At 43.6% G+C, this 25,585-nt stretch overlaps 1 protein-coding gene across 4 annotated transcripts in view; it reads right to left on the bottom strand.

Annotated features, from left to right (window-relative positions):
• LARGE1 (LARGE xylosyl- and glucuronyltransferase 1) overlaps positions 1-25,585 on the bottom strand; it is a 489,591-nt gene that overhangs the window by 228,178 nt on the left and 235,828 nt on the right. For all 4 annotated transcript variants that reach the window (XM_019728420.3, XM_019728419.3, XM_019728416.3 and 1 more), the window contains exon 5: positions 12,107-12,230. In XM_019728420.3, the coding sequence (XP_019583979.1) occupies positions 12,107-12,230 (124 nt within the window). The remainder of the gene's footprint in view (positions 1-12,106; positions 12,231-25,585) is intronic.

Genomic DNA, 25,585 nt, shown 5'->3' with positions numbered 1-25,585 from the left:
ATGTTTCAGAAAGACAGTAAGCACACAATTAAGATACTGCTATTTAATCAAGCATCAGTTTTCATCCAATAGAAGAATTTAAAGCAGTTATATTTACTAAAATAAATGATGCTTGGCTTTGCTTCTGTAACAGTATTCTTGTGCATTATTTTTCAGCTTTGAGGAAAGTGCACATACATTGCAATCACCAATTTTCAACGTGCAATTCGACAAACATATCCAGTCTGCAACCACCACAGCAATCACGTTATACGGCAAGTCCATCACTCCCCAAAGTTCCCTCCTGTCCCTTTTCAGGCAATCCTCACCACACCACCCTCTGGCCCTAGTAACTTCTGTCCTGCTTTCAAGAATTTCATATAAAAGGAATCATAAATGCAGGCTTTATTTCATGTAGCATACTACTTCTGAGTTTCATTCACATTGTTGCCTATATCAGTTCGTTCTTTTTCACTGCTAAATAACATTCCATTTAATGGAATACCACTACTGTTTACCAAATCTCCAGTTGATGGATATCTGAGTTCAATGAATGTTCACGAATAAATGTTTGTCTGCCCACGTTTTTATTTATCTCGGAGGAATACCCAGAACTGCCTGATTTCAATTGCACAATTCCTAGTGGAATTGCAGGCCATATTTTGAGTACGTGTTTAACTTTTTAAGAAATTAACAAACTGATTTCCTAAGTGGTTGTACCATTTTACCATCGGCAATGTCAGAGAGTTCTGGTTGTTCTGCATTTTCACCAACACATGGGATTGTCACCCTTTTCAATCTTAGCCAATGCCGTGTTTGGAAGTAGGTATCTCATGATGATGTTAATTTGCATTTCCCTGATGACTAATGATGGTAAGCATTTTTCAGGGATTTACTGGCGATCCCTATCTCTTCTTTGAGGATGGGTCTCTTAAAATGTGTTGCCCATTTTTCGATGGGGTCATTTGTCATATTGTTACTGTTGTATGAGTTCTCTACATATTCTAGATGCAAATCTTTTATCAGACAAGTGCTTTGCAAATATTGTCTCCCAATCTGTGGCTTGTCCTTTTATTGTCTTATTACTGTCTTTGGAAGAACAAAAACCATCAGTTTGGATGAAATCCAATTTGTCAATATTTTTTTTTCTTATTTTCTTTTTGTATCCTAAGTAATCTTTGCCTAGCCTAAAATTGCTAAGATATTCTCTGTTTTCTTTCTCCTCTGTTCTACAGGTTTAGTTCTCACATTTAGATGTAAGATTAATTTCAAGGTAATTTTTATATATGGTATAAAGTGAGGATCAAGGTTCACTTTTTTCCCACATGGATACCTAATGTTCCAGTACTATATTTTTTCTTTCTCATTTTCTTTGCTTCCTACGTAATTAAGACTTTGCTTCATTTGCAATAATCATCTCTAATAACTTAATTTTAATTCTATTTATAACTTTACCAGTGGTCACATTTGAGCTTCTAAGAAACATTTTATCTTTTTTCCCTGATGATCAGAGTGAAGCATTAAAAATAACACCTGAGTTACCACACAAAACACAAGAAACTTAACAACTTTTAAACCCAGCCCACAGTTCCCAGGTTGTTTTGAAATGTGATCAGCTGGCTATTTGTATGAGGTTTGATCAAACAATACAGTGAATGTTTAAATTAAAAAAGTAATTACAGCAAAAACATATTGCCATTACTGTCCTTCAAAATATCACTCCCCTCGCTTCAAACACACTTATCGCATCGTCCTTGCCACTTCCTGAAGCAGTTCTGGGAATCCTCTTAAGTGTTTTTAATTGTATGGTCGTGGCTGCCTTGATGTCCTGAATCAATTCAAAACATTTTCCTTTCATGGTCAGTTTGACTTCGGGGAAGAGCGAGAAGTCGCACGGTGCCAGATCTGGTGAATGAGGTGGATGAGGACACACCATAATGTTTTCATTTAACAGAAATTGCCATATACCAGAAGTGATGTGTGACATGGAGCCTTTCCGTTGTGATCATAACATATGGTGAACACTGCTGCCGAGAGCCATCCAACGGAAAGACAGGGATCTTAAATATGGGAAGCAGTGCATCGAACCTTAGTAACAGTGTGTGAAAATTTCAACTTGTTTGGTGCAGTCAGTTGGGTGTGAGCTACGGTTGAGAGAGGGTGTGTTTTAAAGTGTGCTGTAAATCCTCCTCCATCATGACAATGCTCGTGTCACACATGGCTTATGGGACGGCAATTTCTGTCAAACAAAAACATTACGGTGTGTCCCCATCCCTTATTCACCGGATCTGGCACCGTGAGACTTCTGGCTCTTCCCCAAAGTCAAAATGATTCAGGACATCACGGCAGCCACGACACCGCAACTAAAGACACTCACGAAAGAGGACTTCCAGAACTGCTTCAGAAAGTGGCAAGAATGATGGGGATAAGTGTGTTCAAAGCAAGGGAGACGTTTCTCTTTTTCTTTTTTTCTTTTTTTTTGAGAGGGATTAATGGCAATGTGTCTTTTACTGTAATACATTTTTATGTAAACATTCACTGTATTGTTTGATCACACCTCGTATGTATTCAAGAACAACTTTTGGTGTCTGCATTCAGCATTGCAACTAACTTAAAACAAGTAGCTGCAGGTCATTCCATGTGTAACTTCTTTCAGTACAAACTGCCTGCCCCTTTAGGGCAAGACCGCTTCATTCTTGAATATTCATTTTAATTACATTTTCTGGTTGGCTGGTTAATGACTTTTGAAGCTTTCTTCAAGAAGTATACACTGGTGTATATTGTGTGACCGCTTGCATAGTGCATCACTTTCTCTGTTGTTTTTATACATGAGAGACCTTGGCTGGTTGTCTTGGGTCTCTTGTCTCTTTTGGTCAAAACTCTGCAGGCATTTTATTAGGACTTTTATTATTCTAGTGGAAAAGGCTGTGGTAGTATTTCCATTCTTCAAAGATGGTAAGTTTCTCTCCACCCCTTACCCTTACATTACAGTGTAGCCTTAGCAAGCAAGTTCTACATCCCCAAGGCCACCAATCATATGTGTCTATTGAGCACCTGAACACAGCATGTCCAAACTGGAGTGTGTGAAATATATACCGGATTTCAAAGACTAAGTACAAAAAAATAAAAAGGTATGAAAAAGGTTATGTAAAATATCTCATTAGTAATTTTTAAAATACTGATCACACGTTGAAATAATAATAATTTGGATATATAGGATTAAATAAAATATATTATGAAAACACACTTCCTTCATTTCATTTTGCTTTTGTAAACGTGGCTACTAAAAAACTTAAAATTACCGGATTTATCATTATATTTCTATTGAACAACTGCTCAAGAGTTGGACTATTTGGATTCATATTTTGATTCCACAATGCTTAGCAATTTCAAGTCTATTTTAGAAGCTTCCATTTCCTCATGTGGAAATGGGTGAAAATAATTATACTCACCTCAGTGCTCACTGTGGGGACAAAATAAGATTATGCAGGTAAAGCTATTATGTTGGCACATAATCAATTCTTACTAATGAGAGTTATTATTATTCTCAATGGAAGGATTTTTTTAATCCTTATAATTCAAATATTTTCCTAGCATGTACCCTGATATGGACAACTTATCAGTAATTTTACCTGGACTGCAGGTGCCCTCCCCACCTCCCTTTTTTTTTAAGGAGGGCACAGCTCACTGTGGCCCATGTGGGGATTGAACCGGCAACCTTGGTGTTATCAACACCACACTCTAACCAATGAGCTAACTGGCCACCTGTAGGGGCCCCTTTTGATCTGCATGCATAAGATTCTTTTCAGCTCTTGAAAATTTTTCTTGTATTACATCATCTTTTGGATGGACCATCCAACATCTTGGCATTGAAATGCCTGGAGCCCCTAATATTTATTAATTTTTCACTACATTTCTATAGCTACTCCATCCCAGGACAAAAAAAAAAATGTATCTGATTTAAAACACAAGTGCTCTAACATTTTACTCCCCAAACCTAGCCTTTTATCCTTTTCAAAACATTAGGACGAAGACTTCTGTTCTCACTGCTACAATTTCCTAACCTCATCATAACTTGTACTTCACTCTGCCCATTACTTTCTCCAGACCCATGAAATACCTCTGGTCTTTCTTTTTGCTTTTGTTTGGTCCAGCTTACATTCCAAAATCTATCACTATAGCAAACATACCCTTGCATAACTTAAGTTATTTTTAAAGTCAAGTTCTGGAAGGGTAAGATTTGGGGTACAGAAACTACCCTGATGGCCTGAAGAACTAGATTTTAGCATCACTTCCCCCTGGGATTAGCAGTACTCTGCCAATTCCTACGGTAAAATCCTTAGTAGCAAAAGAAAGTACGTGCTGTTTCTATAGCATGGGATTCTTGAGAGGACATGATGAAATAAGGCACATGAAAGCATTTCCTTCTTTATCAAGGTGAATGAACCATGAATGAGAAGATCACAGCAATGAAAATGGGAGGGACCCATGCTCAAGATGGGGAAAAGATGGGTCAGGGGACACTTAACTGCTTTAAATGAGTTTAAGTCTCCGAGCTGAGACCAATTATAGCTCCTGGTGGGGCATGTCAGTTATGTATGTCTGGAACAACTGCTGTATTGTGAAGAACTTCAGAGAATGGTAGATAATATGAGACAGAGACAAAAGTGAGCACATTCCAAAAGGGAACTTGGAAACCATTTATGATATAGGACATGCCAGAAGATACATGTAAGTATCAAAGTAGGCTGTGAATATCGAACTGCCATTCAGGACATGGGGGAAGGAATGGGGATGATGAGGAGAGAACTCAGTAGATACGCCAGGTCTTCAAACACCTGGATGAGTCACTCTGTAGCCCAAAACACAGAACCCATGCACGTGTTAGGGGCCACTACTGGCCAGGTCTTGTCCTAAAAGCTGGGTATAGTGATAAAAGTTACAGGCCTTTACCTCCTGATTCTCAGTCTAGTGGGGAAGGCAGGTGAGTTAACAAATAATCATATGTACAATTGCATTTGGTCCTTATTAATGCTCAGGACCAATGGAGAGACTTGAAAAGATGAAGATTTCAGTACAGCACAAGGCGAATATGTCTAATAGCGTCTCTAAATATGGAACAAGGTCCGTCGGGAGGTAATAATCTCTTATCTCTGGAAGCATTCAAAAGCAGAAGATTAATGACCATTTATATAGAATATTAGAGAAGAAAGTGAAAGGTTATGCCGGACGAATGCCAAGTTCCTTCCTAATTAAGATTCTATGACTCTCAAAAGGGGACAGGGCCCATTCATTAGGACACTCCATTATATAAAGAAACATTTGCCAGTGTATAAATTGAATTGTAAAACTGACACAGATTCTTTTCTAATGCAAATTACAATTTCTGGCGGTTGTCTACAATTTTCCATGTCAAATATTTAAAAGACCAGTCTTCTAAATACAGGCAGGTATGTTTTCAAATGCACTTCATTTATCCATGTCAATTCTGTGATCCAGCCCTTGCTAACCGAGAGAGAAAAGTCTACTAAGAGGTCGGCTGGTCTTAAAAAAACCAGCCCTCATATTCACTAACCACATGGATAATACAGGAACCAGTAGAGCAATAAAGAAAATGGCAGAATGCTAACTTTTCCAGAGTTGGACATAATATTTAACCTCAGCTAGCCCTCCTGCATAATATGAGACCCAAAAGGAGAGAAGGAACGAGAGCATAAATCCATAAGCTGTTCTAGAAACACAACCCAAAATATGTACTCTCTTATGAGAGGTAAATAGTCACTTGCTCTTTTGTCGGAAGGAAAGAAAAGGTGCGTTGGTTGACACAGTGGGTTTAGAGAAGATTTAAGAGGTTAGTCACTGCCATCCTTGAATATACGACAGGGAAAGGGAAGGAAAGAGAATTTGTTGAGGGCCTACTACGTGTTAAGTACTGTGCTTTCCATTATAAGACCTCATTGACTGCATTTAGTCTTCACCAATAAAGGAGATCTATCCAGAGCTATCAATTTTGAAAAACAATTAAGCTCTGTGTGTTACTATCAGTATTACCATACTGTTAGTGAAATTGCGCAAGGCAATTCTGAAGGCCACACAGAGCTTACCTTCCTTCTCATTCTTCTGCAGGGCACCTCACAGCAGATCACGCCCTCCCTGAGACGCGTCCCAGGTCTTCTGTCTTTCCTCCACAGGCCAAGTCTAACCGGACCTGCTCCAGCCCCACGGGGATCTTGGATCCCAGCACTTGAAGCTCAACCGTTGTCAAATGTGGCCCCTTGGAACTATACCCTGGGCCTGACAATCACAAAACCCAGACCCAATTTTGGGAAGAGGACTGTGTTGGAAAGAATCACCTGTGAGGTCTTGGGCGACGTGCTTAACCCTTCTGGGTTTCATTTGTTCATAAAACGCTATGTGTACTGGGTTCCCTTCCGAGACAGAGACTCTGATTTCATGGTACCATCAGGCCCTCTGAGCGGAAAATGTCCATCACTCAGAAAGCATATCTTCCCAGGACACAGACAGGGTAGTGAGTGTTCATCTAGCTCCCTTAGTGAGAAGGACAACGGGAGTTTGTCTCCCGAAGGACAGCAGGGTGCGGGGAGTTTGCCGTTAGCTAACGAGAGCCTCTGTAATACTCTATGGGGACCAGTACAAAGGCAATTGAGTATGAGCAGGAAGCCAATCTTTAGAGTCAACCATCAATATTTTCTGGAACCACAGTCTTGAATCCCACTTCATAATCTTCCAGATGTTGGTAACAAGCAAGCCTCAGGCGTAAGAGAAGAGGAGATAAATTAGGGCTCCCAGCTGGATAAGTGAATCATGAAACAGCCCCTCCCCGCTTCAGAACTCAGGAACATCCTCACCCCAACAGTCTCACAGGGGTGACTTTCTGGGCCAACCGGGGACAAGATCAGAAGGCTGACAGGCAATGGAGGGCCTCGTCAGAACCCTGGCATGAGATGGATTACTGATTTCAGGTAAACTGTCCAGAATAATGAGTTTCATTTAGAAAGCGAACCTTGGACGGGGGTCATTGGGCTGTCCCAAATTCAGCAGCAGCATTAGTGCGGTTCACATTTGTCCCCAGCAGGAAGCTCCATGCCCAGCAAGCCTTTAAATGGAGGGGTCATGTTTCACGCACATGTTCTCCATAAACAACCAAAGAACACCATCGAGAGCTTAGTAGACCCTTGTCTGGATACAACTACAGTATCTTAGCTTAAAAACAGGGCACAGAGAAGGAAATATAACATAGGAGAAAGACCATGGATTGTGGAGTCACATAGTTTTGGGTTTTAATTCTGGCTCTGCCATGCACTACATGTATGTGGGTTTTGGGTTACTTAACCTCCCTCATCCTCAGTTTCCTTATCTGTATAATGGGGATAATAATAAGACAAGCTCCATAGGACTGTTGTGAGCATTCCAGGAGAGAACCGCATGAACTAAAACAAAGTCTCTCATAAATAAAAGATGTTACACCACAGCCTGTGGGCTCCAAAGTCACTGAAAACAGGAATTTGGAGTTCGAGTGCCACTCAAGTGCGGTGGCAACTGCATTCCCCAGGGGCAGCAGCCCATGTGTCCCTCCTTTTCATATCTGTGTCCACTGAATTATACAATCCCGTGTCTCCTACCATTTCACTCGTAAAGGAAAAAGTCAAACATCAGCCTTGCCATTCATTAGCTGCCTGAGCTTAGGCAAACACTCTCTAGCTCTGTGCTTCAATTTATACATTATCTGGGGGGTGGAGGTAATAACACTTCTCCCTCCACCCCACGAGGTTGTCGTGAGAAGTGAGTGACAGCCTGCTACCTTCTACAAAGCTCTATGCAAAAAATAAGTCCCCTTGTCCCCCCTCCTCTGATGGTGGGAGCTGCATGTCTGGCATGGAGTCTGCAGCGCAAAGATGGCCTCAGTCCTGGTGGCCTGTTGATACGGGGACTTGGAGGCTGGAAATGAACGAGCCGTGTCAACAAGAGGAAGGCCAAGGAGCATGTCACAGGCTGCAGAGCGATGCAGGCTGAGCGATCACTGTTTGCAAACCCGCACTAATTGGTCATTACGGAGAGATGCGCCTAGGTCCACCGCAAATTCCCACAGTTCGTTTAGAATCATGCACCGATCCCTCATAAATTTCCTTTTCCCTATTACTCCATTCTCTAGCACTAATAGATATAACAAAGGGCCCACAGGAGTACTTCTGAGAAATGTCATTCCCAACCGCTGTACAAAGCGATTCTTCGGAGCTGTACTGGGGAAGGCCATCACGTGTGTCTGCTGAGGCTTCCGACGGACACGCTTCCCGAAAGCGACTGCGGAACCCAGCGCCCATCCTGTTCTCCCTCCTCCTCCAACATCAACACACGAATGGATGGTGTTTTAATGCGTTCTCCTCCTGGTGTACCTGTTATGGAAAACACTCACCTGTCCTGCTCTGGGGACTTGATGCCAGTGGAACAGATGGAGCTGCCTCATTTATGCCCCTGCTGGGTCACTGGCACAACAGGACTCAGGAGCGTGGGGGGCCCTGACAGTGATAAAGAAACCCCTTCCTGATGACTTTATTACTCTTGGGGAGCCAGCTCTGAGTTTACTGTGTACCATTCACTTTGCAAACATTTTCATAAACCGGCATCACACCAGGCACAAGGATATGAGGGTGAGGAAAACAGACATAATGCTGGCCCTTTGGGAGCTTCCTGTCTAGGGGAGAGACAGATGTTTACCAGCTCACCACACAAAGGCATAAAAGATTACACTCGGCAATGAGTTGACTGAAGAAATGGATGTAATCCTATGAGGACATATAACAAAGGACCCCCGACAAGATGATGAAGGCAGGGAAGGTTTCCCCGAGTACAAGCGTATCTCAGAGATAACTGTGGGACCGGTTCCAGACCACAGCAATCAAACACGTATTGCCATCAAGCGAGTTGTAATATTTTTGCGGGGGGAGGGTCTTGCCTTCAGTTTGTAACGAAAAAAAACAACACATTTGTGAAGTGCAATAAAGTGAGGCACGATAAAAGGAGGGATGCCTGTCAATGCAGCTTACGTGAAAGAACTCGGAATTTATTAGCCATGGGGAGAAGGCAGGCTAGGGGACACAGTTTAACAGATAGAATGATCTGGGCAAAGGCCCCTGAGGGGAAGGGAAGGAGCAAAGCCAATGTGAAGGTCTAGTGAGTGAGCGATGGAGCAAGTGGTGTGAGATGGAGTCGGAGGAGGCAGGAGCCAGACTGTGGAGGAAGATGTGACTCAGTTTAAGGACCACTGACGGTTTTATGCAGAGGAAAGGGGACGGCGTTGGTTGGGCTTGCTTTAGGGAAAGCTGATTCATGCCACTGACGGAGAATGGATCTGGGGGCGGAGAAGTGAGCAGAGCAGAAGAGAAGAGACTGGCGTGGGAAAACACTGCATTATGCTGGGGAAAGGTCGCAATGCTTCAACTAGGAGGCTGGTAGGGGAGATGGTGACAAGCCAGGATGTGGAATGGTCGGATGCAAGGTAAGGGAAAGGGCCCGATGTATCGAAGATGAACTCTTGGCTCTGGATGAGCAACAACGTAGGCAGACGGTGGTGCTACGAGCCAGGAGAGGTGACAGATCATGGTTTTGGAGTTGTGGGGCAGGGTTGCATGTAAATTATTACAGTTATGATCAATTATGGACAAACGATGTTTTATAAAAAACCTTCGTACTCATTGTCCTTACTGGATTCTAATAACAGCCTCCTGGGATACAGGACTGTGGGAGATAGGTTCTCATTGATGGGGAAATCAAAATGCAAGTGCTGGGGACCTGCAGGATGTAGTCAGTAGCAGATGTCAGGCTAGAGAACAGGACACTGGAGACAATATCCTTCAGAACACACCAGATTGTATTCTTTTTTTTTAAATTCTTATTTCTTTAGCCACAGAGACTTCAATTCAAATGGATAAAAATCCAGTACATAAAATAATAAACAGCAGGTCCACCGAGATTAAAGGGGGCATGAGAGAATCAGAACACCAGTCTCTTTCTCCCACTCCCCTTTCCTCTAAGACCTCCTAGGGTCCCCAGGAGCAGGTTATAGCTAGCACTTTAGTGCCTTGCTCCCCGAGCCTCCCAACTGTCCCCAGATTTCCTCACAGGCCACACCAGAGCACGTTAATTTTAGCTCTGTTGCTTTGGCTGCACACGGGAGTGGCACATTTTCAAGCCCCTGCTATGTTTCAGGCACTGCCAGGCCTTCACGTGAGTTATCTCATGGGGTCACTTCCTTGGCGCCTGGCACTGCCCCACCCATTTGACACCTGATCGAGCCGGGGCTCAGAACCCAGATCAGATAGGTCTCCAGGGGCAAGCCAGGATATTAACTTGGGGCTTTTCCCGCCACTCTGTGTTTTCTTAAAAAGTAGAAGGTACGAGCTGGTAAAGGACAGGATTGTCAAAAGAAAGGAGTGGGGGGAAGCGAGAACAGAAGCATCCTTCTGTGCCAGATGCCGCCCTCCCCTCCCGTTGCTTTTCCCCACGGAGTCGTAGCTAAGACCCTGGGAGACAGAGTGGCTTGCTTTCACCTTAATTAGTGCGGCAATTTGCTAAATTTTGTTTTTCCCTTTTTAAGAGTGTTAATCAATTTTAGCTCAGAATAGACTGGAATGGCACACAAATTACCACGACAATCCCCAAATGCTAAATTCTGACTATCTCCATCAACCTCAAAGCCTGAAATATGGGAAAATCAGAAACTCTGGCCGGCATCTCTGTGATCTATTTAAAATGTTACGGCTCTGAAATGAAAAGATAATGGCTTTATGAGGTTTGGAACAAGCAATTTGCTAGAATCAGCCTCATGCCTAGGTGTTTAGTCCTCCTTCCCAAGGTGACTGGAGATAGAGCATCACGTATTTCTGCAAAGTTACATGTTCCTCTAATAACAGCAATTTGTTAAATCCACAGGCATTACAGGGTAACAACTATGCACCAGAAACACAGGAAAGGATAACACGTGCCCCTTGCCCCCTCCCCCATTAAGACGGTTCTCAAGTAAAACAGTAGACAGACAAGTGAAGAGAAAATGTCGTCCTCCTTCCTGGGGAAATCAGGAAAGGTTCTCAGACAAGGTGGCAAGGCAGCTGAGTTCTGAAGGATGAGTAGGAATTGTAACAAGGTAGGTGGAAGGGCATGTCAGACAGAAGGAATAGCATAAGCAAACACTCCAACACAGGGGAGAAGGCCGAGAGGACCAGAAGTGGTTGCTCACAGCTAAGTAACAGAGTCAGCTTGCAGGAATGACAAGAGAGTCAAGAGCCAGCACGTGCGGGACTTCTTAATCAGACTGCGACTTTCAATCTTGAGGCAAGCAAAGTGGCATCACAGAAGGATTTTAACCAAAGGAGTGACATGACCAAATGGGTCTCATCTGGTTGAAACCCTCTGGCCCAAGATAGTCCTTAATACTGTGTTTCCCCGAAAGTAAGACCTAACGGGACAATTAGCCCTAGCATGTTTTTCAGGATGACATCCCTGGAACATACGCCCTAATGCATCCTTTGGAGCAAACCTTAATATAAGACCCGGTCTTATTTTCAGGGAAACACGGTATTTATTCAGCACAGTCTTTTAAAACACATTGACATATATTCTCTCATTTAACCCTCTTCATGACCCCATGCGGTTGGCATTAAAATCACCATTTTTACTGGTGAGAAGACAGTCCCAGCAAAGGTATAGCTTATTTGCTTTGTCTTTATGACCAATAAATAACAATACATGAATTCACCCCAGGTCCACTGGACTCTGAGACCAGCATTCACCTCCTGGGGTAACAGAATTCTCTAGATAATAGTATCATAGACCTTTTTCGGGGAGGGAGGTACCAGGCCAACGGCCTCCAGATGCGACAGAAAGCCTTGGTAGCCAGAACTGCACAGACCATCGCACATTCTGTGCTCAAGAACGGGTCACTTGCACGCTTTCAATACTAAAGTCAGATTCGGATTGAAATCCCCTGATGACGCCCTGGGCGCTTCCAGCTGGGAGCTGAGACTTCTGTCCTTGCTGAGGCCTACTGCACCACAAACCATAAAAGCTTCCAGCTCGAGACCAGGGAGGCTCCTCGTGCTTGTGTCTGTACCTTGAGCTCATCCGCATTGTAGAAGTCCACGCGCACGGCGGGCACCATCCAGGTCTGGAAGAGCGTGGCCAGGATCTGCTCTGCGATGGAGTCGGCAATGAGGTGAAAGTGCAGAGGGTTCCGCCTGTGGGACGTGAGAGGAAGGAGAGTCAGGAGGGACCGTTCGGCCTTAGAATGCCAGCCACGAAACACACTGCTACCAATTCGTAACATGTGGCTGGCTTTTAACAGCAATGGTGAAAGCAAATCAGGCATGTTACCCCATCAGTGTTTACTGGTGAGGGTGGCAGAGCTGAAAAGGAGAGGAGACATCTCACCCAACCTCAATATGTCATCGAGGTGACAACCAAGGACCAGAGACGACAAAATCGTTGGTGACATGCGATTCAAGCCAACCAGCACACGTGCTATTAAGACATCTGTGTTTCCAAATATCTGAACTAGAACACGTGTAACAATTTGACCGACCCTTTATTTCTATCCCCTAGAAACACAGCCATTAGTGCAGAAGCACATCAATAGAAGTGTTTAGACTGGCTGTAAGGCGCTGGCAAGACATTCCTCCCACAGCCCAGCACTAAGTTCTCTTTTTCGGCTTGTTCGTTTCCTGAAGAAAACCAGCCATCCAAGATGGAGTCACGTGGGGCTCCCATCACTGACCATCAGCTTGCCCTCACTTGAATACGTTGATAGCCTTGATTCATTCCACCTCAGTCAACCAGCTCTTACTGAGGCAGCACCCCAAATACCAGCCAGCATTACACAAGGGCAAAGCTCCTGGATTCCAATGGAAATGGGTTCAAATCCCAGGGCTGGCATTTATGAGTGGGGACTTTGAGCATGTCGCATGCATCTCTGCACTACTTCTGTCTGTAGAATATTGAAGAAAACCTCATCATCGGGCTCTGCTGCTTAAATAAGTGCAATATGTAATGCATATTAGTAGTAGACATGGTTAGGGTATCAGTAAATAGCAGATATGCCTTCTGGAGAGACTACCAGGGACAAAGCAATCGTTCAATTCAGAAGTGCTACTATCATAAATACTATTGTGCTAGGAAGAGAGAGAGAGAGAGAGAGAGAGAGAGAGAGAGAGAGAGAGAGAGAGAGAGAGAGACAGAGAGACAGAGAGAAATAAATAAATAAATAAATAAATAAATAAATAAATAAATAAATAAATTATATAATACCATGAATGAGCTCCTCTGGGAAATCTAAAGATGAGAATGTCCTGGTGCCCCTGACCTCAAGAAGCTCATGCTTTTTAGAGAGGCGATCCACAATTAAATGCTATAAACATGCGACAGAACGTCTAACGTGACAGTGACGACAACAGAACACAAAGTTCTGTGGGAGTAAGGAAAAAGAAGGGCTAATTCTGACTGGGTCAGAAGCATGTGTAAGAGTTGGGGGAAGCCGTGACCTAAAGGGCTTTGACAGGAGGTCATGGGCGAGAGGACACCATCTGAGGAGAATAACAAGAGCCTACGGCCAGAGCACAGGGTGTGCTAGGAATGTGGTGGGGAGAGGAAGTGGTTAGCAGAGACTCCATGGTTGGAGTAGAGAAGGACAGAGATGAGAGGCCATAGGAAGCAGTGCAACGACGCCCAATTACACAATCTGGGCTTCATCGGCCAGGCCTGGGGGGGCAACGTGACCTGTCTCTTAGCTCACAGCCTCCTGTGCCCTGTTCTAAGTTCCAGACATACAGACCGTCCCTCAGTTTCCCATGCCCCCATGCCCTCTTACTGCCTGGGTCTTCGCATGTTCGGTTTTCTCTGCAGTAGACCCTCTTGCACTTGCTCCTTCCATCAATATTACACTTAGCACATACAATCAGCCAGGCCATGAGCCGGATGCTGGGAACATGGTGGTGACTAAAGATACCCCATCCCCATTCTCACTGAGGTCATGGTCTTGCCTCTGCTCCCCCTCTTCCATCCTTCACCTTCCCCATTCAGCATCTGATTATCTCTTCCCAGTCTTCTGCTCTGAGGTCTGCCATCTCTCACTCCCAGAATCCTTCCCTGACTACTCACAGGTAGGTCAGGGCCCTTCCTAACAGACAGGCATCTCCGCACCATGTACCCATCCTTAGGTAGCAATCACCTGTGTACGTGTCTACATCCCCACCTGACTGTGAGCCCAGGGAAGTCCAGTATCATCCCAATAATGGTCACCTCCATGATCCAGCTCAGGGTCTGGAATGCAATAGGAGTTGAATAAATGAATTGAAGGGATAGATACGTGATGGGTAGGAGAAGATAAGGGGACTATAGGAGGACAAATCATTTAAGAGATTAAACCGTGTGGGGGTGAAATGAGGATTGGTGAAGGCACTCCAGGGAACAGCAACAAGGAAGCTAAATCTGGGGGGATTTCTGGAGAACAGCTCTTAGATATAAGGGGAAACTGGACAGGAAAAAGCAGAAGGTGACAGAGAGTCCTGGGTTGGTTGTAATGTCTTCATAACGGGTGATATAAGAAGACACATTGGAGGAAGGTGACTTGGGCATTGGGTGACCAAGTTTAAGGTGGGCGTGGCAAGGCCAAGTGGAGCCGGATGGATGAGCCTGGACCTGAAGAAAGTTATTATCCAAGGCCAACTTGCTATACACATAACAGGCAAACAAGGGTAATACATTCAATACATGAATTGAAGAAGCAATTAGCACTGCAGAATTTCTCCATGGGACCATTGTGTGGACACTGCAAATTCCTCCATGAAACCATCTATATATCCAAGGTGAAGAGCATGCCTGAGTGATGGTCGGTGGCCCGAGGAGGTGATGATGTGCTTGTTTATTGGCCAGTGACTTACCTGAAGGCTAAGTCAGAAGCAGCTTGTCAAAATCACGAAGACAGATGGTCCATTTTAGACCTCATTGTTGGGACACCCACTCTCCTCTCCCGAGCCACAAGAGAGTCTTATGTATCAAGAATGGATAAAGGTAAGCCTGTATCATTGTCAACTGGCACTTTTATCCACAATAGAGGGATGGCATAACTTTATACATGGGGGGACAATACCAAACAGATCAAGCTGCTTTTATCTGCTCTAACACATCATGCTTTCCACACATCTGTGTGTTTGCTCGTGCTGTTCCTTCTCGTGGCATATTCTCCCCCTTCTTGTTGGTCCTGTGAGTTCCTGTTCACCCTTCAAACTCCCCTTTGTAAGTCACCTCCTCTGAAGAACCTTCTTGGAGCCCATCCTTGCCGCGTTCCTGCTAACTCAGCACCTCCTATGAAAAGCAAGTCTACCACTTACAGTGAGGCGCTGACACACATTCAAAGACCTGGCTCCTTGGCTCTACTGTGAGACACCGAGGAGAGGAACCATCTTCTCATCTCCATCCCCAGTGCCCAACAGAGGGGCTGGCACATAATGGGTGTTCAGCAAACACTGGGCAATAGGAAAAGAAAGCCAGTGCCCCTCCTTCTGTGTCACCGTTAATGTCACCATAAGAAGGTAAAAACAGCTGATGGGACCCTCCACGTCAATGGTTCCGAGCTGGAGCTCTGCTCCAGAATGTCTGAGGTGGAACCCTGGCTGCATCAACTCCTAACTGAGTGACCCTGAGCAAGTTACTTCATCTCTCTGGGCCTCAGTGTCTTGATCTTCCAAACAGGAACAATAATGGTAAGTAAGCAATATTGCATTGGGTAATTGTGAGGATTAAGTGATTATATATATATATATATATGGTACTTACTAAAGTGCCTGGTGTGTGGTAAGATTTCAATACGTGTTAACTGTTGATATAGTCTAAATGTTTGTGGTCCCCCCTTCCCCAAATCCCTATATAGAATGCTAACCCCTAAGGTGATTGTATCAGGACGTGGGGCCTTTGGGAGGTGATTAGGTCATGAGAGCAGAGTCTTTCTGGGGGATCAGTGCCCTTATACCAAAGCTCCAGAGAGCTCCCTCCCTCCTTCCATCATGTGAGGACACAGGGAAGTCAGCAGTCCTTAACGAGGAAGCAGGCCCCCCAAAACCTGACCGTGCTGATGCCATGACCTTGGACTTCCAGCCTCCAGAACTGTGAGAAATAAATTCCTGTTGTTCAGAAGCCACTTAGTCTGTGATATTTTGTTATACCAGGCCCCAACGGATGAAGACAACTATTATCAACATTAACTTATGAAAGTGTTATTTTCTCTAGGCTTTTGCATCATTTTTCAAATAAAAGATTTCAATTAGTTCCACCATCCGCAGACAAAAAGAAAAAAAATGAGTTGAACGATCAAACATCCAACAAAGAGCTATCAGGCAGAAAATACACGTAAGGCATAGCAGGGACCTATGCAATAAACTAGCTCAGAGTCCTTTCTTCTGGCAGCTATCAATCTGGCAGAGACAAAGAGAGACTGCAACTAACTACATGAATGTTAGAACAGGGGTCTGCCAGGACACTGGGCTGCCACACACAATTGCGAAGTTCGAGAACGGCGCCCGTCCCAAGGAGCCATGTGAATACACTGACACAGATAACAAAGTGAACAACCTGTACTACCGTACAGGATGCCTCTGCAAGAAGGAGCACAAAAGCTCCAGGAAGGTGAAGGCAGAAGAGACTTCTCACTAATGGAGACTCTAGGAAGTTCGTTGGACTATGTGCCAATTAAACTGAACCTTTGGATGGGGAAGGATGGAGGATGGAGAAGGGCATTCTGCAGGATAGAAGAGCATACGGAAAGGAACAGAGCATGTCTGCGAAAGAACAATAATCTTATTTAGATGGCTGACACGATGACACTCAGACGGATACCTACAGCGTGCCAGGAATAGGGAGGGTGAAAAGGGAGAGAGAGAGGCAGTCTTAATGGCAGGTGGGGGTCAGAGGATGTGTCACTTACTTCCTAAGAACTGTGAATTTCATTCTCTAAGAGAAAGAGCCAGACAACGGTTGGGAGACCTGGCAGTCAGTACATCAAAGGTGTAATTCAGGAGATTAACGAGGTTACAGAGCAGAAGATGCACCAGCGTGGGGCAAGAGAAACAGACTCTTAGAGGAGGACTCTGAAAGCATCCCTGCGAGGCTCTCCCCTCCCTCCCTCCCACGATCTTCCTCTGGTCTATTTCAAGTATCTCACTAGACGGGAAGGTAAATCGAGAAGGACACTTAGCTCATCTTTAAGGCAAAACTACGTGTTTGCACTGTCAAAGGTGTCAGTGTACCTCAGAAGCCTCCCTCATTAGAAGAATGAAAATGCATCACCAGAGGACACACAGGGCTCCCAGCCCAGGTGACCACGGAGGCCCTGGCAGTTTGCTGATGCCGACTCAGCAATCAAATGCGAGAAGCAGCAGTGGCTCGGATCTCATTCTCGGAGCTGGAAAGCCTGGAGGGGCCCTGCTAATGCTTCACCTTTGGTACCACCATGAGAAGGTGGGTCCTGTCCACTGCATCTCTTAGTGACCATGGGGAAAGCATCTGAAAACACTGCCCAGATCACTTTTCTGAGAGTCTCCATGGAAACCAGAATGTTTCCCTTGTGTTTTCACTTGTAAATCCAACTGCCAACCAGATGGTCCCACCTTCACATCCTGTAGACTCCTGAGAATCAAGACAGCCCCAAGACACCCTCCTAACACACCAGGTCACCAATTATTTAGGGAGTGTTTAGCACCCATTTCTTCTTAAGAACGTAAGCTCCATGGCACAGAGTGTCTGTCGTTTCACTGGTGTATCCGAACTCCTGAAACAACACCTGGCATATTGAGTGGGGGCACATTTTGTCCTCTTTTGTCCCCTCACACGTGTCTGTCTTCTGGAATTCTCTGCCAGGGCCAGAGGTGCACCATTCACCCTACCTCACAAGCCAGAAATGGGAGCATCACGTGGGCTCCTTCCCCACGCATGCCCCCCCCCCATCAATCCCAAGCCCTTTAGACAGTTTAGCCTAATGGTGAGAAGCCAGGTCTCTGAAGCCAAACCATCTGGCTTCTTCTTATCTTGGTTATCACAAACTAACGATGTGACCTTGAACAAGCTTCTTAGTCAGTGTGCCTCCGCTTCTGTGTCTATACAATGGTGTTCATCATAACAGCTCCTACCTCATGGTGATTGTGGGATTAAAATATGTGAAGCGTTTAGAACAGTGACTTGCAGGCAGTAAGGACTAATACATGTCGGCTGTCATTGCCCCATCTGATCCTCTGTGATATCGCATGTATATATTCACCCCTTCTCTCCCTGGCTCTGGGCTTGATCCCTCCTACCTTCCATCCTGTAAACCCTATGCTCCCTTTACAGTCCTCTGCTCATCTCACAGTGTATCAGCTCCAGCCTCCTGCATGGACGCTAGATGCTCTCACCCTCTCCCCCTCTCCAGGCTCATGTCTTCCTGCCCTCTCCTTGAACCCTGCACTCCAGCCATTCTCCGTCCCAGGCCTGCATACAACCAGCTGCTGTTCCTGCTTCAGAAATAAACTCAGGTGCCACCTCCTCAGGGAGGCCCTCCATGGCCACTCCACCCCCAGTGCCTCGCTCCCTCCCCCATCACTCCCAGCCCCACTACCCCATGTGGTTTCTTCCCAAGAGTCTTTAGTATCAGAAATCTCCATAGTCATCTGCAGGTCTGTCTCCTACTCTCCACTAGAATGTGAGCTGTCTAGGGTGGGGTTTCTCTAGTGTCACAAAGTACCTATTCCCTTGTTCACTCTCTCCAACCCCAGTGCTTAGAAAGTGCCTGAGTCACTTCCAGGGAGTAGCCCTGTCCTCCAGGGGGCTTGTGTTCATGCTGTGACCTCCTGGCCCACCTACACACTGCTGCCTCGCTCGCTAACTGCTTCTAGCCTTCTGTTCTCAATTTAGATATGATGGTTCCGAGAAAGTCATCCCACTGGGTCAGGTGCTCTCCTTAGCGCCTCCCACTGAATTCAGGGCTCAAAACTCAGATTTCTGCAATACTCTGATGACTATTTACATCTCTATTCCCCACGAGATAATTTTGGCACCAGGAGCTGCATTTTGTTAATAATCTTATCCTCAGATTTTAATAGTTCCTTGTAGATATAACCATCCAATAATTGTTTATGGAAAGAATGAATAAATGGACAAATGAATAATTACCAAAGAGATTCAAATGCCCTCACAGTTTGACACATTACCTGGAGGTTAGGTATAAAGACACTTAGAAGAAAATATAGGAGTGAACCTTTTAGTATTGGGTCAGGCAATAGTTTCTTAGCTATGACATCGAAAGCACAAATAACAACAACAAAATAGATAAACTGGTTTTCATCAAAATTAAAAGCACTTGTGCTTCAAAGAACACCATCAGGAAACTGAGAAAGATAACCCCAGAATGGAAGAAAATACCTGCAAAGCCTGTATCTAATAACATGCTTTAACCATAACCTATAAAGAGCTTTTACAACTCAATCACTGCAAAGACAAGAAAGCGGATTAGAAACTGAGCAAAAATTTGAATAGTCACTTCTTAAAGATGAATACAAATCACAAATGGCCAATAAGCACAGGAAAAGATGCCAACAGCATTGCTCACTAGAAAATGCCAGTGAAAACCATGAGACCGGACGTCACATCCCTGAAATGACTAAAGAAAAAGAGACAATAACAAGTGCTGGTGAGGATGTGGAGATACTGGAATCCCCACTTGTTTCTTGTGGAATTGTAAAAGGACTATAGATGCTTTGGAAAATAGTTTGGCATTTCCTCAAAAAAATCAACATAGAGTTACTACTGTTGAGTTATTCCACTCCTTGTTACGCACAAAAATTATCTGAACACACATGTACACACAAAATCTTGTACAAAAACCTTCATAGTGGCATTATTCAAAAGAGTCAAGAAGTGGAAACAATCCAAATGGCCACCATCAACTGACGAATGGATGAACAAAATGTGGTGCACCCACACATTGGAATATTACTGGGCAATGAAAAGGAATTACGTATTGACAGATGCTACAATACGGATGAACCTTGAAAATATTGTGCTACGTGAAAACCAGTCATCAAAGACGAAATAGGCTATAACTCCATTTCTATGACATGTCCAGAATAAGCAAATCCATGGAGACAGAGAGTAGATTAGCGGTTGCCAGGGGGTGGAGGAAGGGGGAAACGGGGAATTTGTTTGAGATGAAACGGTCTAATATTAGATAATGGTGGCTGCACAACTCTGAATACGCTAAAAACCAACCAACTGTACACTTTTAAACAGTAAATGTTATGGTTTGTGAATTACATCCCAACACTCCTCATCTGCCTGAGGCAGGGGTGACAATCTGACCTATGACTCTGGGAGAGGGAATTGGGCCTGGTCTGCTCAGTGGTCTCCGGGTGTCTTTCTTAGGGAACTGTGTCACAGTAAATGGTTTGCCCATGGGACGAAGGCTGGCAATTGTGCAGGTTGGCCTCTCACCAGAAGGTAAACCCAATTCATAGGGACAAAAACAGAGTCTGGTTGGGCCTACATTGAAAGAACACCCCAGAATTCAGGACGAATAGCAACAACAGTGACATTGCATTCTCCACGTGTGTCTTCTGAGGCTTATTCTGCATTTGGTTCCAAACTAAAAAAGGTAAGAAATTGTTTTAATGATGGGCCCTACAAATTCCAAAACCAGCCAAAGGCTGTGATTCCCCATCCTATTCTCTTTTGTTCAGAGGGAGATTAGCAAGAGTTTGACAGATATTAAGGATGTATGGACACCAAAGTGAGCTTCATCCACTAAAGATAGTAAGAACTCATTCACAAGAACCAGAAAGGGATCCATTTACTCCATATACGATTCAACAGTATTTAATTTTACATCCGTACAACACCTAAATGAGTCTTTTACACCTGTCATCAGTTATCGATGTATTTTGGGAGCACGGCTTTATACCCATGAGAACAGGGTTCTTCTGCCTGTACTGACTAGCTTGGGTCCACCTCTTAATATACAATGGGTCCCACAAAGCCTGCCTGGATTCGAACACACAGACACTACCGCAGGCATCGGGCCTGTTCTACAGACAGATAAGACCACGCTTTTACAACACAGAAGGAAGCAAGTGCATGCCTTCTCTTCAGCAGAGCCTGCAGACTTTGCTCGTAATGAGCAATGTTCCTGCTGCCTCTGGCTGCCTTAACTGCTCCCCTGTTTCAGGTTGGGATGCAATAAATATGGTAATGCAGAGGCAAAGATGATTAAACCTCGGCGTTCTCCTTGCTTTCCCTTCCTTATTTTGCCTGGAATGTACCACAGCCCCTCCAAGGCAATGCGGGGTCTGTTTTTATTAAAATATACAGGGACATCTGAGCTGAAATAATCCTTCATTATTAAGTTTGGAATGGAATTGCAATTTTTGAAAAAGAAAGAGGCTGTGACAGCAACTTGAATGCTCATTGAATCTGTTACTCTCAGAGATTGGATAGAACTCATTACAGAAACACCCAGTCGCCAGAATGAGGGTTTTCCAGTGTGAGTTCTTGGTTAGAGGGAGGACGGCAGGCCTTGGTAATGTGGGAAGATTCAAGGACAAGTTAGTATCATGTCAGAAGAGCTCTCCACTGGAGAAGAACAGAGCAACTTTCCAGAAAAATTAAAAAAACCTCCCGGTGTACTAAAAAGCAGCATGGATTCTAGGGTTTGCAGAGCCAGGACTGGAATCCTGTGACCTCGAACAAGCTATTTAACCTCTGCAAGTCTCAGTTACCTCATCCATTTGTTGGGATAATAGCATCTACCGTGCCAGGTTCACATAAAGGTAAAATACAACGGCCTGTGTGACGCTTAGCATCTGACCTACAGAAATTAGTCCTCTTTGGTTTCACACATACGTACATGACTAAATAGAATAGCTCTCTCACCTGTTCAAAGATATGACCTGTCCATATTTTCTTTTTTTCAGCTTTACTGAGGTATAACTGACAAATATTGTACTTATTTAATGTGAACGTTAAATATATCATAAACATTCCAGGTGACGTTTTCATGTGTGTACAGTTATGAAACAGTCACCATAGTCAAGTTAATTAACATACGCACCCTCTCTTCTGGTTACCATTTTGTTTTGTTTTTCCATGCTATCTTCTTAAGTCTTACTGGAATACTAATATTCAGGCCTTGAAAACCTCTGTTTATTTTATACTCAGCACCCCAAAATACATACCTGGGAGGATGAAGATAATGATGGAGACTCACAATGATACCACTGTCAACATGGTCGCCCCAAATGATGACCAAAAAGAAAAGAATAACGATACTCAAAATGGTAACTTTTTTTTCTGGTTAAGAGCTCAGACTCTGAAGTTAGGTGGACCAGGTTCAAACCCCGCCCTGTCCATCGTCTCTATGTGACCTTCGGCCTTGACTGAACGTCTTGATCCTCAGTGGCATCATCTGTAAAATGGGGATAATTACAGCACCCACCTCAAGATGGCACATGAGCAGGAAACACGGCAATATCTGAAAAACGCTCAGAACAGAGCCCCATGCAGAGTGAGAACTCCATTCCTATTTGTTAAATAAATAAAATGCATACATGTTTCACATAGATCATGGCTTTTGATATTCTAAACAGGGCTCTATGACAGGTTGGGGAGCAAGTCAAAGCTCCAAAAGATACAGTGCTGGGCTGGGTTCACCCAGCTCATAGGTGGCAAGATCGAATCATAACCTAATACATATCCTAGAGTCTTTAATTCACCTCCTAAGTTCCTCCCTTCACAATCTGGAAACTGCTTCTATAATAAGTTTAAGCCTGAATAAGCAATAAGACAATTACAGGCAGCTACCAGTCACAAATATGCTGTTTTATCCTCCATGGTCTTCAGGGTCACAAGTGAAGTTAGAAACAAAAGCAACCCAGCTACTTGATATGCAAAGTGAGGGAAATCATCCAGCTTCTTCCTGCCAACACGGCTGGAGAGTGTGAGAGTAAGTAAATCATTCTAGAAAACAAATATTACATTTTTACAAGCTGGCCCACCTTCCTGCCCAGGAGGTAAACACTTAAGTTACTAAATAAATATTTTCTTTCTCTGCTCACTAAAAGCTCAGTTTCCTGGACGAACAAATCTATTTCCCACTTTATTTGTAGTTGGGATTGGAATTGCGGGTATTCTCCAAATTTTCCTTAAACATCTTTCCATCTAGGCGACAAAGACACATATTGTGCTGTCTTCTATCAGATAAGCCTTCGCTCACATATAGTTTGTATTTATTTTTTCTCATCCACTTTTTCCTTCACCATATAGGCTGCATAATGAGATGACCAAAAATAGGTGTAAAGAGAAAACAAAAACAAGATCATCGTCAACCACAACAGGCAAAAATTTCATTTTGAATGTATTTTCTGCTAGTCTTTCATCCCCCTGTATTTTCACTACATGTGTAGCTATACGCACGCAATGCTTGCATGTATGTGTTTATATAGTGGAATGACATTATGCATATGTTTTTGAATTGTTGTCACTTATTTTGTATCATAAAATATCATTTGTCTACATACTTTTTAAAAGTCAAGCAAAGACATGGTTGACTGTGAGAGATGCTCCATTTATTTAGTCTTATTGTTTTTAAGTGTTATTTAAATTTTTATGATTTTCAGTAATATTTCACCAAAGCCGTTCTGTAGTTAGGATTATCTTTTTAAGACCGAGCCCATCATGTAATCATATAGGGTCATGGCCTTGGGCATAATATTATGACATTTCTTTCCAAAAGGTCATAGCAATTTTCAGTGCGGGCATCGGAGTACATGAGTGTCTGTATCACTCTTTCACGATCTTTCAAAATATAGTGTGCCCACTGTCACCGGCATACTGCAGAAGTAAAATTGATTTCATGTAACAAAGCAAGCCTTAAATGAACATTTGCTGAAAACCTTGTCTTGAAAATAAATCTAATTACTGTAATTCATAGTGAAAGCCAAAAGAAGCATCTTGTACCTCTATTACATTACTATTAACATTAGGAAGGTACTTCATTTGTCAAAGTATTTTATAATCATGTGTTAGCTTATCCCCATAATGTGCTTTGGAAGCAATGAAGCCATTTATAGCTGGACTTTCTGAGCTGAAAATCCTTCACCAGTCCTGTTATCTTGACATCTAAACTCATTATCACCAGCCTATCAATTCACAGAATCATTTTCATTTGTAGAGTTTCATGGATGGGAGAAACGTAAGTGGTTATTTGGTCCAAAAAGACCAAGCAGTCACTGATGGGGGGTGCAGACTTTTCATAACACGGAGGAAGAATGTGCTTTCTTCCCAAATCCCTATGCCTCCATGCAAGTGGGGCAAGCCATCATCGGCTAATGATAAAGCTGCTGCTATTTTTAAATTTAGCATCTTTGTGGGGCACCGTCACTGTAGGAGTAAAAGTTTATACTCAACAGGATTCGTACATTTTCAGCAACTATTGGAATTATTTGATTTGTAGCTAAACCAACAGCAATAATATTTACACCCAACAACGACACCAGAAGTTTTTATGACCATAAAATTTTCCATAATGGAGAAATAGGGTAATTGATCGTCTGTAATCACGCAAATACTCTTCTCTAAAAAGTGGGCTTTTTTTTTTTTTCAATTGGAGAGGGTCCCACTCATCTAATTCCATGCTTAGCCTATGAAATGCCTGGTTTCTATTGCCAGTTGAAGGCTGCAGGACCACAGGGAGTCTCAGAAACTGCACAGGACGTATGGTGCTGTGAAAAGGGCGTCTTCTCTCAAGTCAGAAGATGTGGCCACTCTTTATTTGGCATTGCCACTTCCTCTGGAGATGTGGAACTGCAATCAGAAGCCAACTGGACAGAGCTCTGAGGAGGAACTAAGAGCCTCCATCCCTGATAGTATTGGGATTATTGGTTGCTCACTTCTCTCAATCCCCTTCCCCACACCAGGGGGGCAGTGGATCTGATGTTTTGCTAACCCACTAGCTGACTGCAGGCACACAAGGGGACGCAGCAAAAGAACCACCCAGGAGGATGCAGTACAAATAGCCAAGCTAATAAATAAGTGTTATTTTCAATGACATAAGTTGTGGGGTGAATTCGTTTGCAGCAAAAACTAACAGATATAAGAACTAACGAAAGTCTAAATAGTTAAAATGACCTGCTGAAGGTCATTCAGCAACATAGTGGGATGAATGTGAAAGGGAACTAGGTCTGAGCCAGGTTAACTAGTTGATTAAGTATATCTTTAGGTTATTGATTAATGAAGTCCCCCAGAGTCATGTGTTAAACAAGTAAACATCTATGCATAGATACATAATGCATAATACATAATGCATGTTAAGTAAGCATTCTGCTAAGAAACTGGGACCACAGAAAAATAAGGCAAGGTTTCTGTTCCCCAAAGTCCCAAATTCTACCTCAGAAAACATAACATAGATATAAAGAAAATACACTGCAATAAATCTAATGATAGAAAGACGCACAGGGTATTACAGGCTGGTAGAAGTGGAGCCCCAACCCAGACAGATAGGAACAGGTGGGCTTCCTGTCAGAAA

This window comes from Rhinolophus sinicus, chromosome 1, assembly GCF_057876585.1.
Source record: "Rhinolophus sinicus isolate RSI-liver-muscle chromosome 1, RSI-T2T, whole genome shotgun sequence".
NCBI lineage: Eukaryota > Metazoa > Chordata > Mammalia > Chiroptera > Rhinolophidae > Rhinolophus > Rhinolophus sinicus.
This window is presented reverse-complemented; position numbering and strand designations above follow the sequence as displayed.